Raw genomic sequence first — 25,309 nt, 5'->3', positions numbered from 1 at the left:
GACAGATGATACCTAACATATTTTCATTTAATTTGTTTATTTGTTAATATCAGTTCTAAGGAAAGAGGAGTGATTTGAACTTTTTTATAGATTTTTATTTAATTTTTTAATATTTTTATTCCTTTTTTTTTTTAATCTTTTTTACTGTATTTTTAGATCCATGAGGGTATTTGAAATGTAGGAGGTCTGATTAGTCCTAACTTACACTGCAATAGTACAGTATTGCACACTGCTATAGATTGTATTATATGACAAGCCTGGGAGTCTCACTTAGGCTACTGGCTGTCACGGCTATGATCCGGCGAAGGAGGTGACACGCATACGCCTGGTATCTCACCATTGGTCAAGGGGTTAAACACTATCTGGTGACTATATGTGGTCTCCCATGTAGATCTGTCACCTACTCTCAAAGTTTTCTCAATTTAAATTCCCTTCTTCCCTTCGTACCACTTTTCAAGATTTTTGTTCCAAAGAAACATTCAGCTTGATTTTTCTAAAACTATTTTCTACAATGCATATAAAAAATTACAGATCCATAGCAATAAGTCGTTTTTGCAAAGCGAAAAGACAAGATAGATAGAAGAAGAAAGTGTTTAAAATTACTGTTTTTAGAGTAAGATTGGGACTTGAAGATCTGCAAGATGCAATTTTAAGTAAAACAGAGATGTTGTCAGACACAGATTGACATGTTACACATTTTCGAGAGCTCCCTATTGAGATTTTATGGCGAGTAGAGTGTTCAAGGTTTTCATTTACATGCATTCAACATTATAGGGAATAACAGAAAGAAAGATTCATAAAACATGGATCTATGATTGGTGTGGGGATCCTAAAATACTATCTGCATCATGGCAAAGATGGAATATGTCTTGACAACTGTTTGACATAATTTTAGATGTTGAGGAGCTGGCCAGGCACTGGAATATTCAATGTCTTCTAGTCTATGATTGATGTAAGACAACATCAGATGTACGGTTTAGAATGACAGAAGGCAACGGGATAATTGGAAATTTGCAGAGTGATGGCTTTGTTGTGTTCCACTGGCATTTTTCATACAGACTTGTACAATTACTCAACTTAAAAGACTGCTAAAAGTAAAATTCACGTTAATCTGGAATGAAAAGGCATCTTGTAATAGTCAGATACATATGTATTGTTGTAAAGTGGCTGTAAACGACCATAATTTGAGTGAAGTTCAATGAATCCCTGATGTGAAGGAATTTAAGTCCCAGAATATTAGATGTATTTATGTACTACAGGATTTTCCACCACAGGGTGATAGGTTGGAAAAAAAAGAACTCCTGACGGTTAAAGTTATTCTTTAAAGGGAACCTGTCATCAGGGGCCCTTCTTCCGGCGCCCCATTTCCCCATAGAGGTTTTATAGTAAACCTCTAAGAGGTTTTATAGTAAAACTGTCTTTTTCTGAAGAAAAGATAAGTTAGATCAAAGTTTACCTATGGCTATGAAGAGCTGTGTCCCTTGTCTCATGAGAGTGGCCAGTGAGGAGTGAGGCAGACATGTATGATGTCCTGAGGGGGGAAGCAAATGGGGAGGAGATAAGGGGGAATTGGAAGTCTTTTTTTTTTAATTTGAAATCGATGCATGACGGAGTGTTTTCCCAAGGGGGGGAGGGGGGTACTCATTACTGACTACTCCTATGGGACTAGGGACACTACTCTGCATACAGAAAGGTAACTTTAAAGCCAGTTTTACTTTAAAAACTCTTTGTCAATGTGTACACTATTCTCTATGGAGACATGGGGGGGGGGGGGGGGGCGGAAAAAAGGCTCCTGACGACAGATTCCCTATAAAGAAAGTAAACTGAAACAGTAGTTTCCACAATGGCCTATAATTCAACTTACCTTAGAAGAGATATTATTAAGACCACTGTTGTATTTGTAAAGGTTTTAAAAAATCTCCATTTTTGTTTTAAAGTAACACTTCAAGCGAAGCTAAATATCTTAATTTTTCTCTTGGTTGTAGATGCTGATCCCATCCATAACACCTCACTTAAATAGCCCCCACAAATAATTGTCTTTTTATGACCTAGGCAGATCCTCTATGTGCTATAATAACTAGGAACTCATGCAGAAACCCAGACAAAGCACACGGTCAGGTGGAAAAGATAAGGGGGGATGAACACTGCTCTGTAGGACGCCTAGTGGCGGTGCTGCAAATTAAGTAAAAAATAGGACCTGCTCTATCTTTGACAGAGCGGTCACCCTGCTTGGTCAAATACTGCTCACCTAACTGTGTCCAGGCTTAATGAACCTCTAAGGAGGTTGTGATCTGGCCAGAGTTGTGTGGCCAGTTCACCACCTCTACACATGGTAGTGAAGAAAGTTAAAATGGGGACCATGGTTTTTCACAGCTGAGTAGAATCAGCAAATATTCAAATACACCATTATGGTACATTGTGATTGGGGTTGTGCCATAATAAGCCTTTATCCACTATTTTCATGAAGATACTGAATGCTGGTGGCCAACTGGGTGGTAAAAATAAAGTCTAATAGATAGAGAGAAAGCCCAGAGTGGGTGACTGAGCTCATCGGCACTAATACTGATCACAAAGCTGACTCAGTGTAGTGGAAGTGCTGAGCTCCATGCTGGGGCAGTTAAAGTATTTTGGTTCGAAGCGGGAGTCTCCACCAGAATAGGTGATACTAACAATAGGCCATCATTACAATGTAGCACCTGGTGCCATCACTCCAGCAACGGGTCCCATTAAACGTGAATAGGAGCCATGGCTATAGCAGGAACACAAAACCAGCTGCCCCTGAACCGATGATCTGTGTGGGACTCCCCTGTGTTGGGTCCCCACTAAACAGCTATTTTTCACCAACCAATAACCTATTTATGGCCTAGTCAGAATTATATAAGGCCAAGGTAAATGTATTTTCTGTATATTGTCTGGATGTAGTATTCATTAAGCAGCAAATGCATCTCTAGTGAATTTGTATTTTGTGATTTTTTTTCTTAGAGAATAATGGTAAAATAAAGACAAAGCGAAGCCATCTCCCCCCTCTGTGTTGACTACCGCTGAATGGCATTACATTGAATTTACTTTTCTTTTCTCATTTTTATTTCATGGGCAATAAAAACCAATCCATCATCCGAGATTTAAAATGTACCATGGGAACTGCAATGCCTTTAACTGAGGAAGCATGATTCATAATCACACCACTGCGTGTGCAGTCGGGTTTAAATCGTGCTTCTAAATATCTGCAACCCACTATATGAAGTAAAGAAATAAAATGAGAAAAATGATGAGCTCCTGTAAAGAAATAAATAAGATAAAGATGTACATTGATGATTATCTAATTGTTCACTGTTCAGATCACCGCTGCAAGATCAACATAATCATCCCCTGCTGCTGCAGGAAATCAGATATACTGAAGTACGTGATGCTCTATCAACACCTACACAGGCACTCCTCATTGCTATAATCCAATGAACAAACAGGTCACTGCCTTCTACAAAGTCCACACATCGAAAAATCATCTTGACCTCTGAATCAAAATACAGTATGCAGTATACTGCTCCTTTTATAATCTTTCAGGCTAAAACCTCTACTTTGTCTCCTTATTGCACTATGCCCTCTATCAACTGCAAGACTGAACTAACACTATATCATGAATGGACAGGTCACTTCCTCCCACAAGTGCAGCAAAGTATTGTTCTTCCGCTGCCATAATTGATTTAATGTAGGATGGGCTACACAAGATATATGTACATACACAGGGATGAATCTAAAGTCTCTGCTGTTTTTTTAGTAGTATCTCACACCCATCGCAACATTGGGTATAAACGGACCCTATTATTAGGACTGTGCCCCTGCCCCCTATCCTGCTGCCTGAGGAAAGAAGCTCAATTCGCTTCATGGATGGTGCACTCCTGTACCGACAGAAGGTAAGTACATTGCATCTACTGCATGAACAAAACCTACACTTTGACTCTTGGACAGTACCTCCCAATATTTTTATCCTAAATCTAGAGACATCTAAATTCCCCATTTTATCTAGCGGTGCCCCCAGTTTTTAAAAAGCTTTGTTTTATATGCAAATCTACAAAAGATCCACCTCTTTTGATAAGCATATGATGGGGCTCATTTACTAAGGGTCCGCGGACCGCATTTTCGTTGGATTACCGTGTTGCGCCGCATTTATCAGGGGTATTTGGCGCACGTGATCAGATACTTGGCGCCAACTTTCATGCAACGCAAATTGGGGGCGTGGCCATGGGACAACCCGACGGATTCTGACTACGCACTGGATTTAAAATTCAAATTGTGCCGCAAGACAAGCATTTACATACACCAGGAAGAAGAAGGTAAACTTCGGCGGACCTCAGCGGGGAAGCTGCAGATGCAGGAAATTGGGCGCACAAGCTATGGGAATCGCGACGGACTTCATCTTCGTTGACCGTCTGGATCGGGGATCGCGACAGGAACGGGTAAGTAAATTTGCCCCGATGTATTACATGTTATATGAAATCTACCTATTTGTAGTGTTGGGATGACATACTATAATTCCACAGTTATAAATGTTCTTATGTGAAGGTTGTCCTATAGACTAAGACATTGAGATTGCCACAAATCCTCTATAACTTATAGTAGTGATCTCCAGTCTAATGTGCATTGCAATTTGGGTCCTATAAAGACACTGAAGCACTAAAGTTAGAGTACAGGAAGTGTTGTCATAGGTACCCAGAGCAATGGAGGATTCATGCTTGGATGGAAAAGACCAGTTTCCATGTCAGATACAGTGGGGCTCATTTACTAAGGGCCCGAATCGCTAATTTTCGTTAGGTTTCCCGAAAATTACCGGTTTGCGCTGAACTGCCCTGGGTTTTTGGTGCACACAATCGGATTGTGTTGCACCGGTGCCGGGTTGCACGTGAAGGAAATCGGGGACGTGGTCATCGGAAAACCCGACGGATTCGGAAAAAAACGTGGTATTAAAAAATTAAATTTGTCGCTTGACACACACTTACATGCACTAGGAATAGGATGGTGGACCTGGTGGACATCAGGCGCATGACTTTAGTGAAACGCAGGAAGACCCGAATCCTCGTCGGAGAACGCGCTGCTGGATCGCGACAGGATCGGGTAAGTAAATGAGCCCCAGTATCTATTAGCCCTGTGGCACAAGGCCTTAAGGCTAGCCAGAAAGGACGTCTGTAGGGATATGGTGCAGTGGTATGAATGGAGCCAAAAAGCCATCCCCTCTGAAACCTTATCATCACCTCCAGATATAACAATTGCCTTTTTCAACGTGTGAACATCATTCATGGAAACCTGCTCAAAAAGTGAATCTAAAAATAAATATTTCCAGCAAAACACTGAAGCTGCAAGTGAAACCGTAACTGAAGCTTATACCATCGTAACATCTATTCTCTCTGCATACTGATGTGTACGGGAGCCGCTTCCAGTCTAGACACATCTAGTAGTTTGTATTATACGTACATCTGCAATACTACATGTGCTATATAACGAGTGCTGTACAGTACATACATAGGATATACATAATGCACTCAACAGATTATATTATACAGTACAAAGATAAAGTACTATATAAAACATAGACACTCAGCGGATTATAATATGCTGTAAATAGATACAGTACTGAAATATATATATAGTATAAAGTACAAACAATCGGTATGACACAGTATTCTTACATTTTATATAGCTTACAGAATATATGAATAGGTTACACAGCAGTGGCATAACAAGACTCCAAAACACAGCTCATCAATACAGATGAGGGAATAAAAAAAACGGACTACAATGATTGGAGTCAACGCACGGAGAGGAGGACGCTGGGTTATAGCAAGTGAAAGTAGACAAAATAAGTGAACTCCAGCATGACTAAAATAAAAACGAAAAAACTTTATTTCATAATAATGAAAAACTGCATTGTGTGTATACGGATATGCAAGAAGAGTTGACACGTTTCAGGACGATAAACCATCCTTATTTATAACACATGTTAATATGTTACGACTAGAGATGAGCGAGCACTAAAATGCTCGAGTGCTCGTTATTCGAGACGAACTTTTCCAGATGCTCGAGTGCTCGTCTCGAATAACGAGCCCCATTGAAGTCAATGGGAGACTCGAGCATTTTTCAAAGGGACCATGGTTCGGGAATAAAATGTGTTAATTAATTGAAAAAGAATGTCTTCTGATAAGTTAGAAGATGTATGCAAACATCTGCAATCTATTCTTCACTGTTCCGCGCGTATATTATCTCCCGACAAGTTAGCAGATGTGAAGAACAGTGAAGAATAGGATCATTTAAGTGAAAAACACAGTGAAGAATAGATTGCAGATGTTCGGCACATCTGCTTACTTGTCGGGAGATACGCTGTCTCCGTGCCCCGCTGTCTCTGTGCCCCGCTGTCTCCGTGCCCCGATGTCTCCGTGCCCAGCTGTCTCCGTGCCCAGCTGTCTCCGTGCCCCGCTGTTTCCGTGCCCCGCTGTCTCCGTGCCCCGCTGTCTCCGTGCCCCGATGTCTCCGTGCCCAGCTGTCTCCGTGCCCAGCTGTCTCCGTGCCCCGCTGTCTCCGTGCCCAGCTGTCTCCGTGCCCCGCTGTCTCCGTGCCCCGCTGTCTCCGTGCCCCGCTGTCTCCGTGCCCCGCTGTCTCCGTGCCCAGCTGTCTCCGTGCCCCGCTCTCTCCGTGCCCCGATGTCTCCGTGCCCAGCTGTCTCCGTGCCCAGCTGTCTCCGCGCCCCGCTGTCTCCGTGCCCCGCTGTCTCCGTGCCCCGATGTCTCCGTGCCCCGATGTCTCCGTGCCCAGCTGTCTCCGTGCCCCGCTCTCTCCGTGCCCCGCTGTCTCCGTGCCCCGCTGTCTCCGTGCCCAGCTGTCTCCGTGCCCCGCTCTCTCCGTGCCCCGATGTCTCCGTGCCCAGCTGTCTCCGTGCCCAGCTGTCTCTGTGCCCCGCTCTCTCCGTGCCCCGATGTCTCCGTGCCCAGCTGTCTCCGTGCCCAGCTGTCTCCGTGCCCCGCTGTCTCCGTGCCCAGCTGTCTCCGTGCCCCGCTGCTCTCCGTGCCCCGCTGTCTCCGTGCCCCGATGTCTCCGTGCCCCGCTGTCTCCGTGCCCCGATGTCTCCGTGCCCCGCTGTCTCCGTGCCCCGCTGTCTCCGTGCCCAGCTGTCTCCGTGCCCCGCTCTCTCCGTGCCCCGATGTCTCCGTGCCCAGCTGTCTCCGTGCCCAGCTGTCTCCGTGCCCCGCTGTCTCCGTGCCCCGCTGTCTCCGTGCCCCGCTGTCTCCGTGCCCCGATGTCTCCTCGTTGTCTCTGTCCTGCTCACCGTGTTCTGCAATGTGTTCTTCACACATATATATTGTTCTTCACTTAGTATTTTGTTCGCACCGTTCCGCGCGTATCTCCCGACAAGTAAGCAGATGTGCCCAGCTGTCTCCGTGCCCCGCTGTCTCCGTGCCCAGCTGTCTCCGTGCCCCGCTGCTCTCCGTGCCCCGCTGTCTCCGTGCCCCGATGTCTCCGTGCCCCGCTGTCTCCGTGCCCCGATGTCTCCGTGCCCCGCTGTCTCCGTGCCCCGCTGTCTCCGTGCCCAGCTGTCTCCGTGCCCCGCTCTCTCCGTGCCCCGATGTCTCCGTGCCCAGCTGTCTCCGTGCCCAGCTGTCTCCGTGCCCCGCTGTCTCCGTGCCCCGCTGTCTCCGTGCCCCGCTGTCTCCGTGCCCCGATGTCTCCGTGCCCCGATGTCTCCGTGCCCAGCTGTCTCCGTGCCCCGCTCTCTCCGTGCCCCGCTGTCTCCGTGCCCCGCTGTCTCCGTGCCCAGCTGTCTCCGTGCCCCGCTCTCTCCGTGCCCCGATGTCTCCGTGCCCAGCTGTCTCCGTGCCCAGCTGTCTCTGTGCCCCGCTCTCTCCGTGCCCCGATGTCTCCGTGCCCAGCTGTCTCCGTGCCCAGCTGTCTCCGTGCCCCGCTGTCTCCGTGCCCAGCTGTCTCCGTGCCCCGCTGCTCTCCGTGCCCCGCTGTCTCCGTGCCCCGATGTCTCCGTGCCCCGCTGTCTCCGTGCCCCGATGTCTCCGTGCCGCTCCGTGCCGCTGCCTGATGTCTCCGTGCCCCGATGTCTCCGTGCCGCTCCGTGCCGCTGCCTGATGTCTCCGTGCCCCGATGTCTCCGTGCTGCTGCCTGATGTCTTCGTGCTGCCGCTGCCCCATGTCTTCGTGCTGCCGCTGCCCCATGTCTTCGTGCTGCCGCTGCCCCATGTCTCCGTGCTGCTCCCCGGTGTCTCTGTGCTGCTCCCCGGTGTCTCTGTGCTGCTCCTCGTTGTCTCTGTCCTGCTCACCGTGTTCTGCAATGTGTTCTTCACACATATATATTGTTCTTCACTTAGTATTTTGTTCGCACCGTTCCGCGCGTATCTCCCGACAAGTAAGCAGATGTGCCGAACATCTGTAATCTATTCTTCACTGTGTTTTTCACTGTGTTTTTCACTTAAATGATCCTGTGGTCACTGTGTTCACTGTTTTTATTCTATTCTTCATTGTTCTTCACTGTGTTTTTTTAATTAAATGCTCGATCTCGAGCAGGGGAAATACTCGTCCGAGCAACGAGCCGTTTCGAGTACCTTAATACTCGAACGAGCATCAAGCTCGGACGAGTATACTCGCTCATCTCTAGTTACGACTAAGGACAGTTTATCCACCCAAAACATGTTAACTCTTCTTGCATGTTCGTGTACGTACCATACATTTTTGTAATTATTATGGAATACAGTTTATTTACTTTTTTATTTAGTTGCTCTAGAGTTCACTTATTTTTTAATACTCCAATGGGCCCTTATAAAAGCTTAGTATCAAGACCCATCTACCTAAATCCTTGCTGCTGTCCGCATCACTTATATAATGCTTAACCGCTTCCTGAGCTGAGCTGGCAAAGGGAATAGCAGGGTGTCAGCAGTAATCAGAGTGAGCTCCAATTGCGGGTGTTAACCCTTTAAATGCCACAGCCAGCGCAACCGAGGCATTTAAATGGCTGCAGGGAGATTCCCTGCTTGATCGGCGCCCCACTGCAGCATTCTCAGGGAGTGCCGATTGCTGCTATGCCAAGCCTGGGGTCTGTCCATGGTAAATGCCTGTAAGGCTCTGACACAGATGAAACCTTACAGGCAGTGTCTTAGTCTGTGCATCAGCATAGGCTGACAGTGCTAATACCCTGCAATACATCAGTTTTATAGCTCTTAACAACCGCATGAGTGAAACTCAGTCCTTATACAGCCCATGACTACATAGTTAAAAATATAATTCATTTTATTAAAGAATTTTTTAAAAGTAAAGAAATTACATTAGGATATAGTATGAAAATTGATCCCGGTATTCCATTTAGTGCCTCTGCACATCACAAAAACATACAATACACAATTTCATTGGGCATCATCAAATGGGTAAACTGCTACAGTCTCAGAATAAAGTGCCAGTGCATATACAGCTTCATAGCAGCTCACCGTATAGTCTCATAAGATGAAAAGTGCAAGATCAATTGCCTGTGCAATACACATAGGGGGTCATTTACTAAGGGCCCGATTCGCGTTTTCCTGACGTGTTACCCGAATATTTCCGATTTGCGACGATTGTACCTGAATTGCCCCGGGATTGTGGCGCACGCGATCGGATTGTGGCGCATCGGCGCCGGCATGCGCGCGACGGAAATCGGGGGGCGTGGCCGAACGAAAACCCGACGTATTCGGAAAAACCGCAGCATTTAAAAACCGAAAAAGTGTCGTTTGCGAAGCGCTTACCTTCACCTGGTCCGAGGTGGTGCATTCCGGCGCGTTGAGATGACTTTCAGCGCAGCAGCGCCACCTGGTGGACGGCGGATGAACTACCTTCATAAATCCCGGCCGGACCCGAATCCAGAGCAGAGAACGCGCCGCTGGATCGCGAATGGGCAAGGTAAGTAAATCTGCCCCATAGAGTTTAGAGTAAGTTAAGTGTTCGGTTACCCATACATCTAAGTTATATTAGGTTAACTTACCCATAATGTATGCTAATGATGAGTGTATTTCGCGTATCCCCGCTTCCTCAGGCCCCCTGAGGAAGCAGGAATATCATATTTTCTGTACATCTTTTGGCATAATATGTATATAACAGTGCACATCTTCTAAAGTACAGAGCAAATATGTATTTAAGGGGGTTGGGGCCCCATTCAGAAGTCTCCAAGTGACATCTCTGCATGTATGCATAGTTTACAGTCTGTATTACATAATTAAAAGCATATAATTTAATATATACATGGTAAATAGTATACAGTACAGCACACAATACAATGTACACGTTTAGGAGGCGCTGTGGAGACTTATGAGAAGTATCTGAGCGCAAAAGTGTTCTATTTTCTCATGGCAACCAATCAGAGCTACGCTTGCATTTTCCCACAGCAGTTTTGAAAGTGAAAGCTGAGCTGTGATTGGTTACCACAGGCAACTAGAACTTTACTCTTGTGATGGTGCTGGCTGAATCTGGTAAGAGTCTGTCATTATCCACAGTGAAATAAGTAGTGTTTATACTTATAAGTACTTGGGTTTACAAGCCAATGCCACTACAGGAACAAAGACCTTAATTTTTGGGGACATGGCCTGTGGTCTAATGAAACTAAAATGACCTGAAGCTATTGACTAAAGTGGCTAAATGATAACAAAGTCAATGTTTTGGATTGGCCATCACAAAGCCCTGAGATCAGTTCTATTAAAATGTATGGGCAAAGCTGCAAGCAAATAGCCTACAAACATGGCTCAGCTACATCAGTTCTGTCAGGGAGAATGGGTCCAAATTTCTACCAACTATTGTGAGAAGCTTGTGGAAGGATATCCAAAACATTTGACCCAAACCATACAGTTTAGGGCAATGGTACCAAATACTAATGAAATGTATGGAACTTTTTTAATCAGTAGAAAGAAATTACCTAAAAAAGTATCTGTCTGTCATAATTCTGGCATCTGGCCAATATAAATAATTGTGGTAATCCTAATTGGCCTAAAACGAGAAAGGTTTATTCTGATTTCATGTCTCTTAGTGAGAAAAACATGTATATATTTATTTTTATATACCATATGTAAACTTCTGGTTTCTGGTCTACAACTTGATCTCTGAAGCTTTACAGTGTGTGGGCTTTAATCTGTGTAGCTATTAATATGTTGTTTCTGAGGTTGGTATTTCTAATGACCTAATCCTCTGCAGCGGAGCCCCCTTGTGCTTTAATGACAGCTCTGTGCACTCTTGACATTATTTCAATCAGTTTCATGAGGTAGTCACCTGGAGTGGTCTTCCGTTCCTGGGGTGGTCCTCTTGAAAGTCAGTTTCATTACAGCGTTTGATGGTTTTCATGACTACACTTGAGGGCCCACATATGGCTTTCATAGTCCAAGATGCGCCATCACTTCTGTTGGCCGTAGAAGAAATATTTCTGTCCTCGAGACACATCCTTATTATTCCTCCATCAGTAACAAAAATGCAGTATATGATGTGGCTGCTGCTTATTTTTCATTTATATAATCACTTTCATTAGCTCGCAGGGATTTTCCTAATTCCAGTTGTATTCTATGCAAATAACAGGAAGAGGTTGTAAAGCTGGAGAGAGCTGGACAGCCTTTGGGTGGACAGATAAAAGAAAGACTGATTAAAGAATCTCCTTTCCTTTGTTCTTTTGTTAATAAATAGTCAAATCGTTATTGTAAAGGGTTCATTCTGTTGCACGGCAAGCCCCAATGTTAACCCATCTAGAACCAGAGTATATGATGTAAAGATATCCAATAATACGCACATCCATGTTTCTTTCTCCATGAGAATCAATATGTTCTTTGGAACATCATAATGGAAGATGTGTCCCATTTTGTTTACAGAACAGCACCACTTATACACATAGGTCATACTTGGTATTTATAGCTTTTACTTGTATTATTAAACAAAATACACTAGCCATGGTGGCACAGTAAAAGAAAGACATACATTATTTTTCCCATTTTGGGTCCAGAAGAGGGTATGAAAATAGGTCCTGATTGAAGGACATTACATTCCATGAGTTAGTTAAGGTGACATGAAAAAGTCTTTCATTTGTACAATGGTAAAGCCAAGGCACATGCTGAGTAGTACTTGCATGACCAAGTTAAACATACTGGTATACAGAGTATACAAGGAGCATGTGGGATTTGTACCAGTTTTGATTTGGGGTCCAAACAGGTTGTTGCTAAAACTGAAGAACCTACTAGCACAGCACAAAGGTTCCTTAGAAGAACTTAGCTCTTCAGTTTAACTTGAATTGGATATACAGGGTTGCAGCAATACCCACTCTCATTGTGATGGTAAAGCACCATCCTACAATAACAGTACAATGCTAGACAACTTCTCTACTGATTATTTAGAATTTTCTTGGGAAATATAAAAGGAGAGATAGATGTTTGAATCAGGACATTTTAGCAACTCTTTTTTATGCGTACCTCTGTAAATCATCCAAACAAAATCTCCAATGGAGAATTACTAGGTTTGGGCAGATTTATCCATATGTTTGCCTTCCATCCAAAGGCCTGGCCATATAAAGGGGAGGAAATCAGCCAAAATCAAGCGTGATAAACCATTCATTCCAGACAATGTGACTGTAGTAACCTTCTTATATTTATTTTCAATGGTCTCCTTCCTTCTAAGATCAAGTTTTTACATTATGCTAATGAGCATGAGGGGCTACCTTATCCCCGCTGGGATCGGGCTTTGCCTCCTCCTGCTTCCTCGGCACTTGTGCAGTAAGATCTTCCTTTAGAATGAAGGAGGCCATGGTTTATCATTTATGTTTGGTTTTGAGGGTAGAATTCCTTTAAGGCAAAATGCACAACAGTTATCTAAAATTGGGTGCATCTTTCTGGTCAAAATAAAAGATGTGCAAAGTACAAGATAGTTAGACTACGGCAAATTATATTAATACCCAATCAAGCAAGGTATATACCTTGTATACAGTGATATATACCTCTGTTCAGTAGGAAAAAAAGGAAATATCAATAATACGGTGGCTAGTGATGAGCGATCCTAGTCTGCTGGCACCCATCGCTGGTTTTAACTCTTTAAACGCCACCTAATCTTTAATCGTCATTCCCCAATGACGTCTGTGAATGTTTGGGTTCGGTACCCGGCTCCAAACCCGGTCCGAACTTAAAGGTTTGTTCATCCTTAATCCTGACATTTAGCAATGCCAGCTGTATTTTTTTCAGTGATTTTTCTTTAAAGCAGATTTGACATATTTCCCTCTATAACAGTCATCATTCCTGCACAGTTTACAACAATGTGGCTCGGTACTAGAGAACTAGATGTTCAGTATTGGCTACCTGCATAATAACAATTGATGTGATGCAGTCATGAATTTTTGATACGTCCCCAACAGACATTTTATGCCCATTTTGCATGCTCTATTTGGCTGTTATTCTATTAAAAGATCAGCACAATGCAGAACCGAACGAGAAACAAAGGCTCAAATGTCTGACTAGGAAATATTTACAGCTTTCTATATATTCTGTAAATTAACTGTGTACGGAGGCTGCGGATGTACATTACGGCTGAGTGTACATGTTAAATTAAAGCATGGAACATTGGAGGGGACAATCAAACCTGGATCTTGTTGTCTAAGGGTCCCAAAGCTCACACTTTTATTATTTATTTGGGGCCCTATTACAAAATTAGCTTTATGGTCTAGAAGATTCAACTTATAGTGATCGTCCCTTCATAAAACAAAACCTGAGAGTTCAGAAACCTAGTACCCTCCATCCAGCTCTTGGTGCCTCCCTCACTGTATTTGTCCTTATATCTATTCTAAACTAGCCACTGATTTCATAGGGAACATAAGTTATAGACACATCCCCTACACTATCCTGAACCAAGTGATGAGGCTTTGTCTTGTACCTACAGACATCAAAGGGAATCAAGCAACTGGAGTCCTAAAGGAAAAGGGGTTTTAGCTGTGTTGGCTATACATGTCTAATGTATCATCAGATATTGTTTTCTGGTTGTTCACTCTATGCCTCTGACGTGGCCAAATGTCCTTGCTCCTATCACCTTCACACTAGTACCAGTGGTATTGCTCTGTTGGTGGGCCTTTCTACCCCTTCTTTAGCTTAGCTCACAATATTGCTTTTTAAACTCTGTCTTAAGAATAGGGTATTGTTCCTATATCCACAAACTGAGCTTATTATTTGTTCTCTTATGAAACCTTTATCTGAGGCTTGGAACGAATATCTTAATTCAACAACTTTATCTTCTTGTAGAACCCTTTGGCTGTGCTAATAATAAGGAAAATGGAATTTGGACTAAAAGCCTTGCTTTAAATACTGTAAAACCTAGTGAACGTGTTGATATTAAGGAGAGGGATCCATGGGATATAAACCTGGAACATGTTTCTAAACTCCATGTTTGTACCTTCTTAATGCATGCCTGTTCCATATTCTTTATAAGATTAGAGATAGTAGTGGGCTGCCAGATATGATATTGCGCTGCTTACTCGGTCTAGTCAGAATACAAAGAGTAGATATTGGTAATCGATGAACAGGTGAAAGCATAGGGACAATGCGTTTCGGGGAGAATTTCCCCTTCTTCAGGTCCAAGATTCTTTATATGAGCCTACCAAGAACAAATTTCTGTTGGGTCACATGAGAACCTGCCATTGAAATTTAAAAACTATGATTAAAAAGTCTTACCCTTATCCCTAAATTGTTAATTTCCGTGGCTGCAATATTAAAAAAAAAGTTTGTAAACTTACAGCAACTCACCTGATGATGTTTTCCCTGCCTCCTTGTTGCTGATTGACAGGTTTTAGTGCTATGATATGCTGCTGCATGGAACATTAAAAGAGAGCTCTGTTACATCATTGGTCACTTAAAGTCATGTTTCCAGGTTGATGTTATCTAGGATCCTGTTACATCTGCAACATCTACCGCATGTATGTATCTGATCACATGAAATCACAGTATGCCTCTATGACCTTCTTCTCATCCCCATGCCTTCATGGACTTCTACACTTCCCCATTCCTCCATGGAGGCATGCTGTGATTTCATGTGATCAGATACATACATGGGGTAGATGTTGCATATATAACAGGACCTTGTATGACATCACTCTAGTCACATTAAATAAAGTGCTGAATACTAAGAAGAGGCATGGAATATGTGAAAGAATAGATTAAACCCTGAAAACAGCTATTAGTAACTGAATGGCCCACATTTATCAAAAGTAGTGCAAACTGCACAATGTGTAGTTAGCCTCTTTAATGTGCAGAATGTACCAGATTATTGAATACTGGTGCACAGTCTTTAATTATCTGGCACCCGCTGCACTGCTTGGGAAGTGTGCACCAATTCTGTGGAGTTACAGTAATAATGTAGTGCACGGTCTGACTCTGTCCCAAAAAAAACGCAGTGAAGCCATGACACAAAACTGGCGCAGACACTTTATAAATACGTGTACAAGCAGTTTGCATGTACTTTTCAGTGCAAAGTCAGACAAAAAACTGGCGCAAACACTTTAATAAATGTGGGCCAATGTGTCTGCTGATTCTGTCACCACAGACCACTAGGCAATCCCACGTTCATCCAGTAAAAGTTCAAGTGAACTAAGTTTGCATTAGGTGTAGCAGAACCGAGTATGTGGAAAAGAACCAGTAGAGTCAGTAGCCCATAGACTACAATGAATGAGAGAGAAGAATAGAAACTTCCCCTCTCAAAAAAAGAGAAAAAATATATCCTACATCCTGTATTTCAGTAAATAAACAATAAAACTAATGTTATTCGACAATTTGAATAACCAGTACACGTAATTTCAGTGTCTTTTTATGCAAACTCACCAAAGAGTCATAAATAAATACGTTTTTAACTTTTGGGAACCAATTTTTGTTGCCATGTCTCTGTGATGATGTTTGTTTTATTATTTCATGTTTTTTCAAGCAATGTTTTGTCACTGGGTGAGTCCCAATTGCAGCAGAACTTCTGAAGCAGTCAGATGGCTGTAAAGAATTAATGTGATGCAGCCGCTTTGGGACAAGATAGGTCATTTGTAGAATTTTGTAAGTCTGTTCAGTGAAATGACTAATGTAATAGTTACAATTTTCTTTTTAACTAAAGAAACTGTAAAAAAATAAATATTTTAAAAGCTCCAAACCCGATATATGCAGTATTAAAATGTGAATTTTACTTTATTTTGATTTTCTATACCAAGAATATAATACTGTGTGGATTTAAGGAAGAGTAAAAGCCTGGGGCCCTTCACTAACTAAATGCCCCAAGAACTTTGCAAAGTCACACCAAATGTAGATAACAGTTTACAGCGTTTCTCAAGATGCACAAGGTCTTATTTTCAGGGGATGTCTTTGGTCCCAATCTCTCACGTTTAGCGCTTTCCTTCAATAAATCCTTCTTGTCCAGGTAGCTGCTCACAGCACATGTGCAACGCAAAAGTCAGTGATTGGGCAAGGGGGTGTGTCTTATATATATATATGTATATTCTTCTGAGAAAGAAGTACAAAAGGTGATATGACTGCAGAATCTGACTACATTGAGTTTGTTTGTAGTCTGTAACCAGGGAGACACTGGAACTGTTTACATAAAATAGTAGAATATTTAAAATTAAGACTATTTGATATTGTCATCTGTTCAATTGTAGATACACAATGTAAATAAAAAAATGTCTTTCTCTCCTCTACAGAGGTCCTCCATCATTTCATTTATATGAAAACCCATGACAAAAACATCTGTAGAGAATAAAACTGTACATAACGCATGTTGATTGTGAACCCATTATTGATGCAGTAAATGCAATATAATAATTTTAATGGGATGCTTATTCAATCCATTAGTCATAGGGCCTATCAAAATATAATAACAGTTTTTCACTGCGTTTAACGGAAAATAGCGGCCAAAGTCGAAAATGGCACTTTTTTGCCATTTAAAAAAAATAAGAAATTCTATAAAAAGTGATGAAAAGGTCGTACAGTCCAAAAAAAGATAACATTGTAAACATCATCAAAAGCCGCAAAAAATGACACCTTCCAAAGCTTCGTACACCAATGTATAAAAATGTTATTAGCGCCAGAAGATGGCAAAATCCCCCAAATTTTTTTTGTACAGGAGGTTTTCATTTTTGTAAATGTATGAAAACATTATAAAACCTTTACAAATTTGGTATCAACATAATCGTACCGACCCAGAGAATAAAGTAGACATGTCATTTGGGGCATACAGTGAAATCCATAAAATCCAAGCCCACAAGAATATGGCAAATGAGTTTTTTTTACCAATTTCACTGCATTTGGAATTTTTTTCCCGCTTCCCAGTACATGGCATGGAATATTAAATACCATAACTATGAAGTGCAATTTGTTACACAGAAAATAAGCCATCACTCAGCTCTGTACATGGAAAAATAAAAAAGTTATAGATTTTTGTAGGGGGGGGGGGAGTGAAAAATGAAAACGCAATATTGGAGAAAATCACTTTTTTAGTATCGACAAATTTTCAGGGGCATGACTTCAACCCTGATTGAGGGATTATTTTTTGTGAAAAGAGTTGTTCTTTTCAGTCATATCATTTTGGGGAATGTAACTTTTTTTGAAGAAGATTTTTATATATTATGGGAAGTTTTTGGTTTTTTTTTTACGCTGTTCACTGTAAGGTTTCAATATTGCTTTAGATTTATTGTACAGATTAATACCAACACAGTGATACCAAATATGTATGTTTTTTGTATTATATACTTTATTTGGTTTTCATATGCAACTGGGGTGATTTGGGGACTTTTAGTTTATTTTATTTTTAATTATAAAAAGATTTGTCCTTTTTAATTTTTACATTTTTAACACACTTGAAGCGTTCATCCGATTACTTGTTCAAGCCCTCACACACTGCAATCCATATATTGCAGATTGTAATGTAAGTAACTGAGCATGATGACACCAGGAGGCAGAACACGGTGAACAGAGGACCCGGCAGCCTTGACCACAGCGTGTAAGGGTATTTCCGATCCCAGGTGTAAGTGTGTCTTCACAGCCCGGCATTTGCAGGACACTAGGTCCTTCAATCTTCTTCTATTGCATTGACGTAGAAAGACGCACTCTTAATGGCCTCGGTAAAAGCCTGATACAGCAGTCATTAAGGGGTTCGTCAATTATCTAGGTGGATATCCGTATATATATCTGGACCTTTACTATGCCTTGCGATGAGTGGACCCAAACTTTAGGTTCAGTGTCCTCTGTTCGGCAAATTTGCCCAATCACCCCTAGCAACTAGGCATGGCTCCTTGGACACTTGGTGGACTCACCTGGCCAATCATATCCTCGCCTAAATGCTAGGGGTGTTACTGACTGACTGACTGCTCTGCAGCCCATCAAGCAACATTTCTGGGTTAGGCAGAGCTACCAAACCTAAAGTTTGGGTCCATTCAACTCTAGTATAGACTCTATACAATAGTATAGACCTATAACATAGAGCCATACATGGCTGTGGCTGTGTCAGGTACTGCAGCTCAGCTCTAACTGCAATATAATAAGCTTCATTATCAGACAGAGCCATAGTCCATAAGAAACAAAGTGCAGACCCCCTCAATGGATCCTATTAGATGGGGGTGCCCATGCTCTAATAATGGTAAGCCATCAATAATGAAATTCCCTTAAAAAACATTTCGAGTTTTCCAACACTATACTGTAACCTACAATTCCCCACCCAGCCAAATTGAATAAAATCTGTAACAAATAAAATTATGGTATAGTCAGAGTGAAAAGGGGGAGATATCTGGGAAGTTTACTGTGATCTTGTACTGGCTTATAGATCTGTACCATTGCTGTCTGCTTCTGACCTCGGGTATTAAGAAAATGCCATGCTCATAAAAGGCCAGCGCTATTTATGGTAATATTTTCAGCAAAGGGCACAGCAGACACATAACAAGATCTGCCTAAACTGCTCGATGCATATACTAAGAAATATCCACTGTTTTAATAAAGACCAGACATCAGTTTTCTCATTTATATTCCGTGCCTATATGAATGTAATAATAAGATAAACATGACTCCAAAAATGCACTTTTCCTCTGCGTTAGTTTATTCATGGGCTACAGAACCGAAGCGTAGTATAAATGTCCTTATTTATGGTTCAAACCCTTATTATTTATTAATATTATTATTTTATAATGCACTTTATTATTATTATTATTATTATTACAGGCAGTTCAGGGGTTATGTTCAAGATAGGTTCTGTAGGTTTGTTCTTAAGTTGAATTTGTATGTAAGTCGGAACTGTATATTTCATAACTGTAACCCCAGACAGAATTTTTTTGGTCTCTCTGACAATTGGAGTTTAAAAATGTTGGACCAGGATTAACAATAAAGGTTACTTACAGACATCTTTAATAACTGTTACAGCTGATCATTGTAGCCTAAGGATAAAGTACAGTAAATTACCAACATCCAGAGGTCCTTTTGTAAGTAGGGGTTGTCTGTAAGTTGGGTGTTCTTAAGAAGGGGACCGCCTGTATTATTATATTGCCATAATTATTTTTTTTATGTTGAAGTAAGTATAAATATTTCAAATAAATATATAAATGATAAAGGATACATATTTTGTAAATAATTTACAATCAATCAATTTCCAAATATTTTTCTTCAACTAGTTTATTGTATCAGCTTATTTTTAAATAATGTAGATAATCTATTTATTAATCTATGAATTCTATTAGACATTTGAAGAAAATAAATTAATTGATGTGATATTTCAGTATCCTGAAAAAAGCTTTCATGTTTATTTTTCATTTGAGTTATTTTTCACATGGCAGCCACTTACATGTTGTCGCGCTGGGCTTGTTGCTCATCCGGCGTGTATGCAGTTTGTGAGTATGAAATAGTTATGCAGCAGCAGCACCTGCTGGGAGAGACGCGAAGGAGCAGTTACAAGACATACTTGCCAGGAATGTCTTATACTATGCTGATTATATACATGAAGACTCCTCTGCACGAAACCTTCGCTCATACACCAGCTGATTTTCCAGTCACTGACCCATGATTCTTTGTACAACAAATGCTTGAAGCTAAATTCTAATAATAACTTAGCAGCTCCATTCCAATAACAAAAAGATTTTTTTCCTTGCATTTTAAATCCGACTGTTGTTCAAAGCTTAAGAAGTGGAAAAAAAAAAACATGCAAATTTATACACCTCAGTGATTGAAAAAAGTGATCGACTAGAAGGTGCATATAAATATATATTTATAATTGTGCTTTTTTATATTTCACAATTTAATGGTATGGTCGGACTGTAGACTTTATTTTCATTTTGTTTGTGCTATTGCTGTTAACACAAAAAACAAGCAAACAAATAAAAATAAAACATACCCCTGGGTTAATGGTTTAACTTTTTCTTTGACTGAAAAATTAGTATAACTTTAAGCAACTATTTTCTGACTAGTTCTGGAACTATAAAACAAGCACTGTACTGAACATACATATCTATTTCACAACTATATTATGGATAAAAAAATATATAAAGCCATACAGGTTATGTGAAAGAAAAGAAAAAGAAAACAAAAAAGTTGAAAGAATGTATAAGCTTCACAATAAGCTGAAGCTGGTAGCGATCAACCTATACCGTATTTTTCGGACTGTAAGGTGCACAAAAAATCCTTTGATTTTCTCAGAAATCAAAGGTGCGCCTTATAGTCCAGTGCGTCTTATGCATGAACCATACATATAGACAACAGCTGCCTTGAACTGTGCACATGTCTGCTACCTGTTCGTCATTCATCCATATAATCAGGTGCGCCTTATAATCCAGTGCGCCTTATATATGAACGTTTTAGTAGGCATTTATTGATGGTGCACCTTATAATCCGGTGCGCCTTATAGTCCGAAAATACAGTACATATATTTGCCCCCTTGGCTTTCAACATGGACCATGGATAGGGGGGCCTGAGTTTGACTTTTTTGGGGGATCATTTGTCTTTTCATTTTTTTTCTCTTTTCTTGCACCTTGTTCTCCTCACCAACACATGTTTTCTACACTAAAGTCGTGGCATCTACAATTTAACATAATCATAAGTTTTGTAATCGGTGGTAGTGGTGGATAGTGATCTCACCCTGAGGTGGAATGTACATGGACTGGTAAGCAGAACTAGAGGTGACACTCTGCAGCGGAGGACAAAGAAGGGGTGAATATGGGTCTGTTTGTTGTGTTATAGCCATCCATGCCACCAAGAAATAGATGATTAGTAGTTGACAGCAAAGTCACTTGCTTAATATTTCAGTAGCGTCGTTGGACAAAGCATAGTAAGGCAATGCCCTTGAAAGTATGTTCCATGTGTTAAATTCATACAATTTATGATTTACAGTTTTAAGAAGTGCTCATGTTAACTTTTTCATTTTCTTTCAGTCCCTCCAAATCTCACAGTTCCCAATGGCAAGAACGAAATGGTGGCGAGAGAAGGAGATACCATAGAGCTGCAGTGTCAAGTATCTGGGAAGCCCAAGCCAATTATTATGTGGTCCAGATTCGACAAAGAAGTACCAATGCCCGATGGATCAATGCAGATGGAGAGTTATGATGGAATATTAAGGATAGTAAATGTATCTCGAGAAATGACAGGACGCTACAGGTGTCAGACAAGTCAATACAATGGATTTAATGTGAAGCCCAGAGAAACTACAGTTGAGCTGATTGTACAATGTGAGTACAAAGGGTCATGACCATGATTATTTTTTTATCATGTTTACATTGCGGTGAAGGAAAACCTGTCAATTCTGATTATATAAAAGGTGATCTGTACATACAATATAAAAAAGTAAGAGGAAAAAGTATATTTTTTAGTATATAAAGAAATATATGTCTCCAGTAATAGGGGACTAGGGTTTTTGAAAACTATATATGATCCTTTTTTTTAAAGTTTACTTGTTGTTTTTAGTAGACCTATCTACCTAGCTACAGTACATTCAGGACAGGAATAGCCCATTGTGGTACCAAAACATCCATGGTTAGTCCATGCTCTGGCACAGCACAGAGCCCCAAAGGTCCAGCAGAAGATATCTCCATATGAGGAGGATATTTGTAATGGTTGAAAGGACACAAACAGCAATGTTTGGGTCCATGCCAGAAGTTGGGGGTCAGGATCTGGGCTCACCCTTCCCCCACTCATACCCCCATCACAGAGCAGCAAAGCTGCCAATTAATTTTTCAGTTTCAGTTTGGGTACCGGAGCCCAACCTTTATTCAAGGTACCTGCCGAACCCAAGCCCCGTTAGGTTCACTCATTCTCATTCACTCCACTTTGATGACAAATTCCCTATGTACAGTATGTATAATCAGTTATCAGTTGTCTTATTTCTAGGGTGCTACATATTACAAAGATACGCAATAATATGGTATGCTTTAAGAGGTGGAGCATGCTTAATATCTTGGAGCCATATAAGGCCTTGTAGTTAATAACTTTATACTATAAATGAAGTTCGGTTCACAATAAAGTTCAAAAATATTTTACAATGGCACCAAAGTTTGTTTATTACCATGTTCAAATGGTCTTGGGATGCTGTCCCACTATTGTGGGACCATATGCAGCCCATCTGAAAGCACAAAGATCAAAAATGAATGTTTGCATTACTCCCAAAAATGTTCACTGTCCCTTGTTGTTGCAGCTCTTGGTTGACCTGGTCCAGCTCTGCGCTCTACATGCGGAGTCCCCACCATTAACATCAGGGTGTCATCTGTAACTAACCATCAATACTCTGACATTACACCTGTGGTTGTAGATAACTCAGATCACAGGTCTTAAATTTGTAGATGCTTAAGCCAACATGATTTTGCAAACAAAAGGTTTTATGCTTTGTTACCTCATGATCGACACCCTCTTTGGGGGGGCTGATCATCTCCACAGCAGTCTCCGACTATCATTAAATACCCACTAGATTATGACATAATCTGGTCACTCAAACGTACTGCAATCCATTGGAATATTGCAGTGCAATATTTTAAGCAAGCAATGAGACGATTGCTTGTCCAAGTCCCATAGGAGGACTAAATAAAAGAAAGTTAAAAAATGAAATGAATCAAAAAAATATTAATGTCATAAAAGCCCATACAAAATTTCCATATAATGACAGAAAAGTGAAAATTGTTATAAAAACACTATTTGGAAACACCCCCCTGTGCCCCTCTTGTTCATTAGCATAATTTTAAAGGCTGATTTTAAAAGGCATGAGGCCATAGATAACAAATGCAAGAAGATTACCACAGTCATGGTGTAAGTGTCACTGGTTTATCATGTTTGAGTTTGATTTAGGTTTTTTTAAGGAGCGTAGTTTCCGAAGTGGAGTGACTGTATTGAAGTTTCCACTGCTCTGGTATCTCAGCAGTGCTGCAAAGTTGACATAGGCCTTGAAATCTAATCTAGCAAAATCTAACTTCAAGGAGCAAACTAGTGCTTTTTCCTTTTCCGGTCCCGGTTTCTGCCCCCACAGCATTTGGTGGATTGGTACATTTGGGAGAATTGTGGTAACAAACTATGAAGTGCATTTAAAAAGTACATTTTGTCACCTAAAGGGGTTTTCCCATAAACAATATTTATCCCAGCAAGTGGACATGTTCAGCTTAACTAACCTGTGATGCCAACTTCAAGTTCAACGGAAGTCAACGGAAGACATTTTTAAGGGACAACCCTGGCAGGGTGCTTTTGGGTTCACCTAGTTATATTAAAATTCTTGTATGTGAATGATAGCATTATAGTATTGTTTGTTTTAGACTTTATCCACTTTAGTTCTTTGATAAGTCTTGCTCAGCTAACAATGGCTGATAGATGAATCTTTTTTACATACCTACAGCATATTTAGTGAACAGTAACCCATATAAAAGATCGTGCTTGGCTAATCCCATGTTCTGCACCTATGTCACAGTCAATTAGCGCCGAGAGATTCTTTTTCTAGAAGACTGATATTTGCTGCATAAGCTCCATTCACTGATCTAATTCCAAAACCCATTGTTTTCCTGCTTTATGAACTTTTGGTAATATCCAAGGTGACATGACAATTTTAATTGTCATAAAGTTCCAATTATTGATATTTAATTAATATGACAATTATCATTTTTTACATTTTTTATCATTTAACTTATGTCCTATCTTTTTTTTTTACAAAAAATGATATTCTGCAGATCGAAAAACCAAGCAGAATTTATGTCATTCATATTAATCCCATCTACAGCGACATCAATTGGATGTTATTTAAAAATGTACCCATGTGAAGATAATGTCCCCTGATTGCACCAATATGGTCTCTTAGAAATGGGAGGCTGTCATTGGATACAACCACCACTGCTGAAGTTATTGCATGGAGAAATATGCAAATACATTTTCCAGAAAGGAACAAAGAAAGCATTGCTTCTTAGTTACCTTGTAAGGCAGCTCCTGTACCATCAATTATGATTTTCAAGAAGCCTAATGACAGGATGTGGGATTAAAGCCAAACCAGTATATCTATTACAGAAGGAATATAGGGGGTCATTTACTAAGGGCCCGATTCGCGTTTTCCCGACGTGTTACCCGAATATTTCCGATTTGCGCCAATTTCCCCTGAATTGCCCCGGGATTTTGGCGCACGCGATCGGATTGTGGCGCATTGGCGCCGGCATGCGCGCGACGGAAATCAGGGGACGTGGCCGAACGAAAACCCGACGTATTCGGAAAAACTGCCGCATTTAAGAACGGAAAATGTGTCGCTCGGGGCGCGCTTACCTGCACTCAGCCCGAGCCGGTGAACTCCAGCGCGTTCAGATGCTTTTCAGCGCAGCAGCGCCACCTGGTGGACGGCGGAGGAACTACCTTATTAAGTCCCGGCCGGACCCGAATCCAGCGCAGAGAACGCGCCGCTGGATCGCGAACGGACCGGGTAAGTAAATCTGCCCTATAATCTTTATCAATGAAGGAATCAAATCTACACCAATCTGCCCCATAATGAATCTGTATAAGAAGTTGGTAAATAAAAGGTTTGTAAGAAACAATAAATCGCTTAAAAAATAGCCACAGTCTATAAATGATACCATACATATAGAAAAAGCTAAATTACATGGAAGACACATTTTCTCCCTGATGATTTTTCCACCGTCAGCATACCCTAAAAGACTGACTAGATATTAACAGTGCATCATGCTTTGTTTGGAGTATTTTAATGTACAATGTTTTATCACTTACAATTACATCCGCTCTAGATACAGCAGGGGGACTGTATGCAATCTTGAATAATTACATTCCTACCCCTATTTGAAGAACGATACAGTAGTAGCACAGCTGGCTTCCTCCAGT

General features: G+C 41.2%; 1 protein-coding gene across 2 annotated transcripts in view; it reads left to right on the top strand.

The window, feature by feature from the left end:
• MDGA2 (MAM domain containing glycosylphosphatidylinositol anchor 2) overlaps window positions 1-25,309 on the top strand; it is a 453,765-nt gene that overhangs the window by 361,387 nt on the left and 67,069 nt on the right. For both annotated transcript variants that reach the window (XM_072115988.1, XM_072115986.1), the window contains exon 8: window positions 21,397-21,690. In XM_072115988.1, the coding sequence (XP_071972089.1) occupies window positions 21,397-21,690 (294 nt within the window). The remainder of the gene's footprint in view (window positions 1-21,396; window positions 21,691-25,309) is intronic.

This window comes from Engystomops pustulosus, chromosome 7 (genome assembly GCF_040894005.1).
Source record: "Engystomops pustulosus chromosome 7, aEngPut4.maternal, whole genome shotgun sequence".
Lineage (NCBI taxonomy): Eukaryota > Metazoa > Chordata > Amphibia > Anura > Leptodactylidae > Engystomops > Engystomops pustulosus.
Note: the sequence above shows the minus strand (reverse complement) of the source record. Positions and strands in the feature narration are given on the sequence as shown.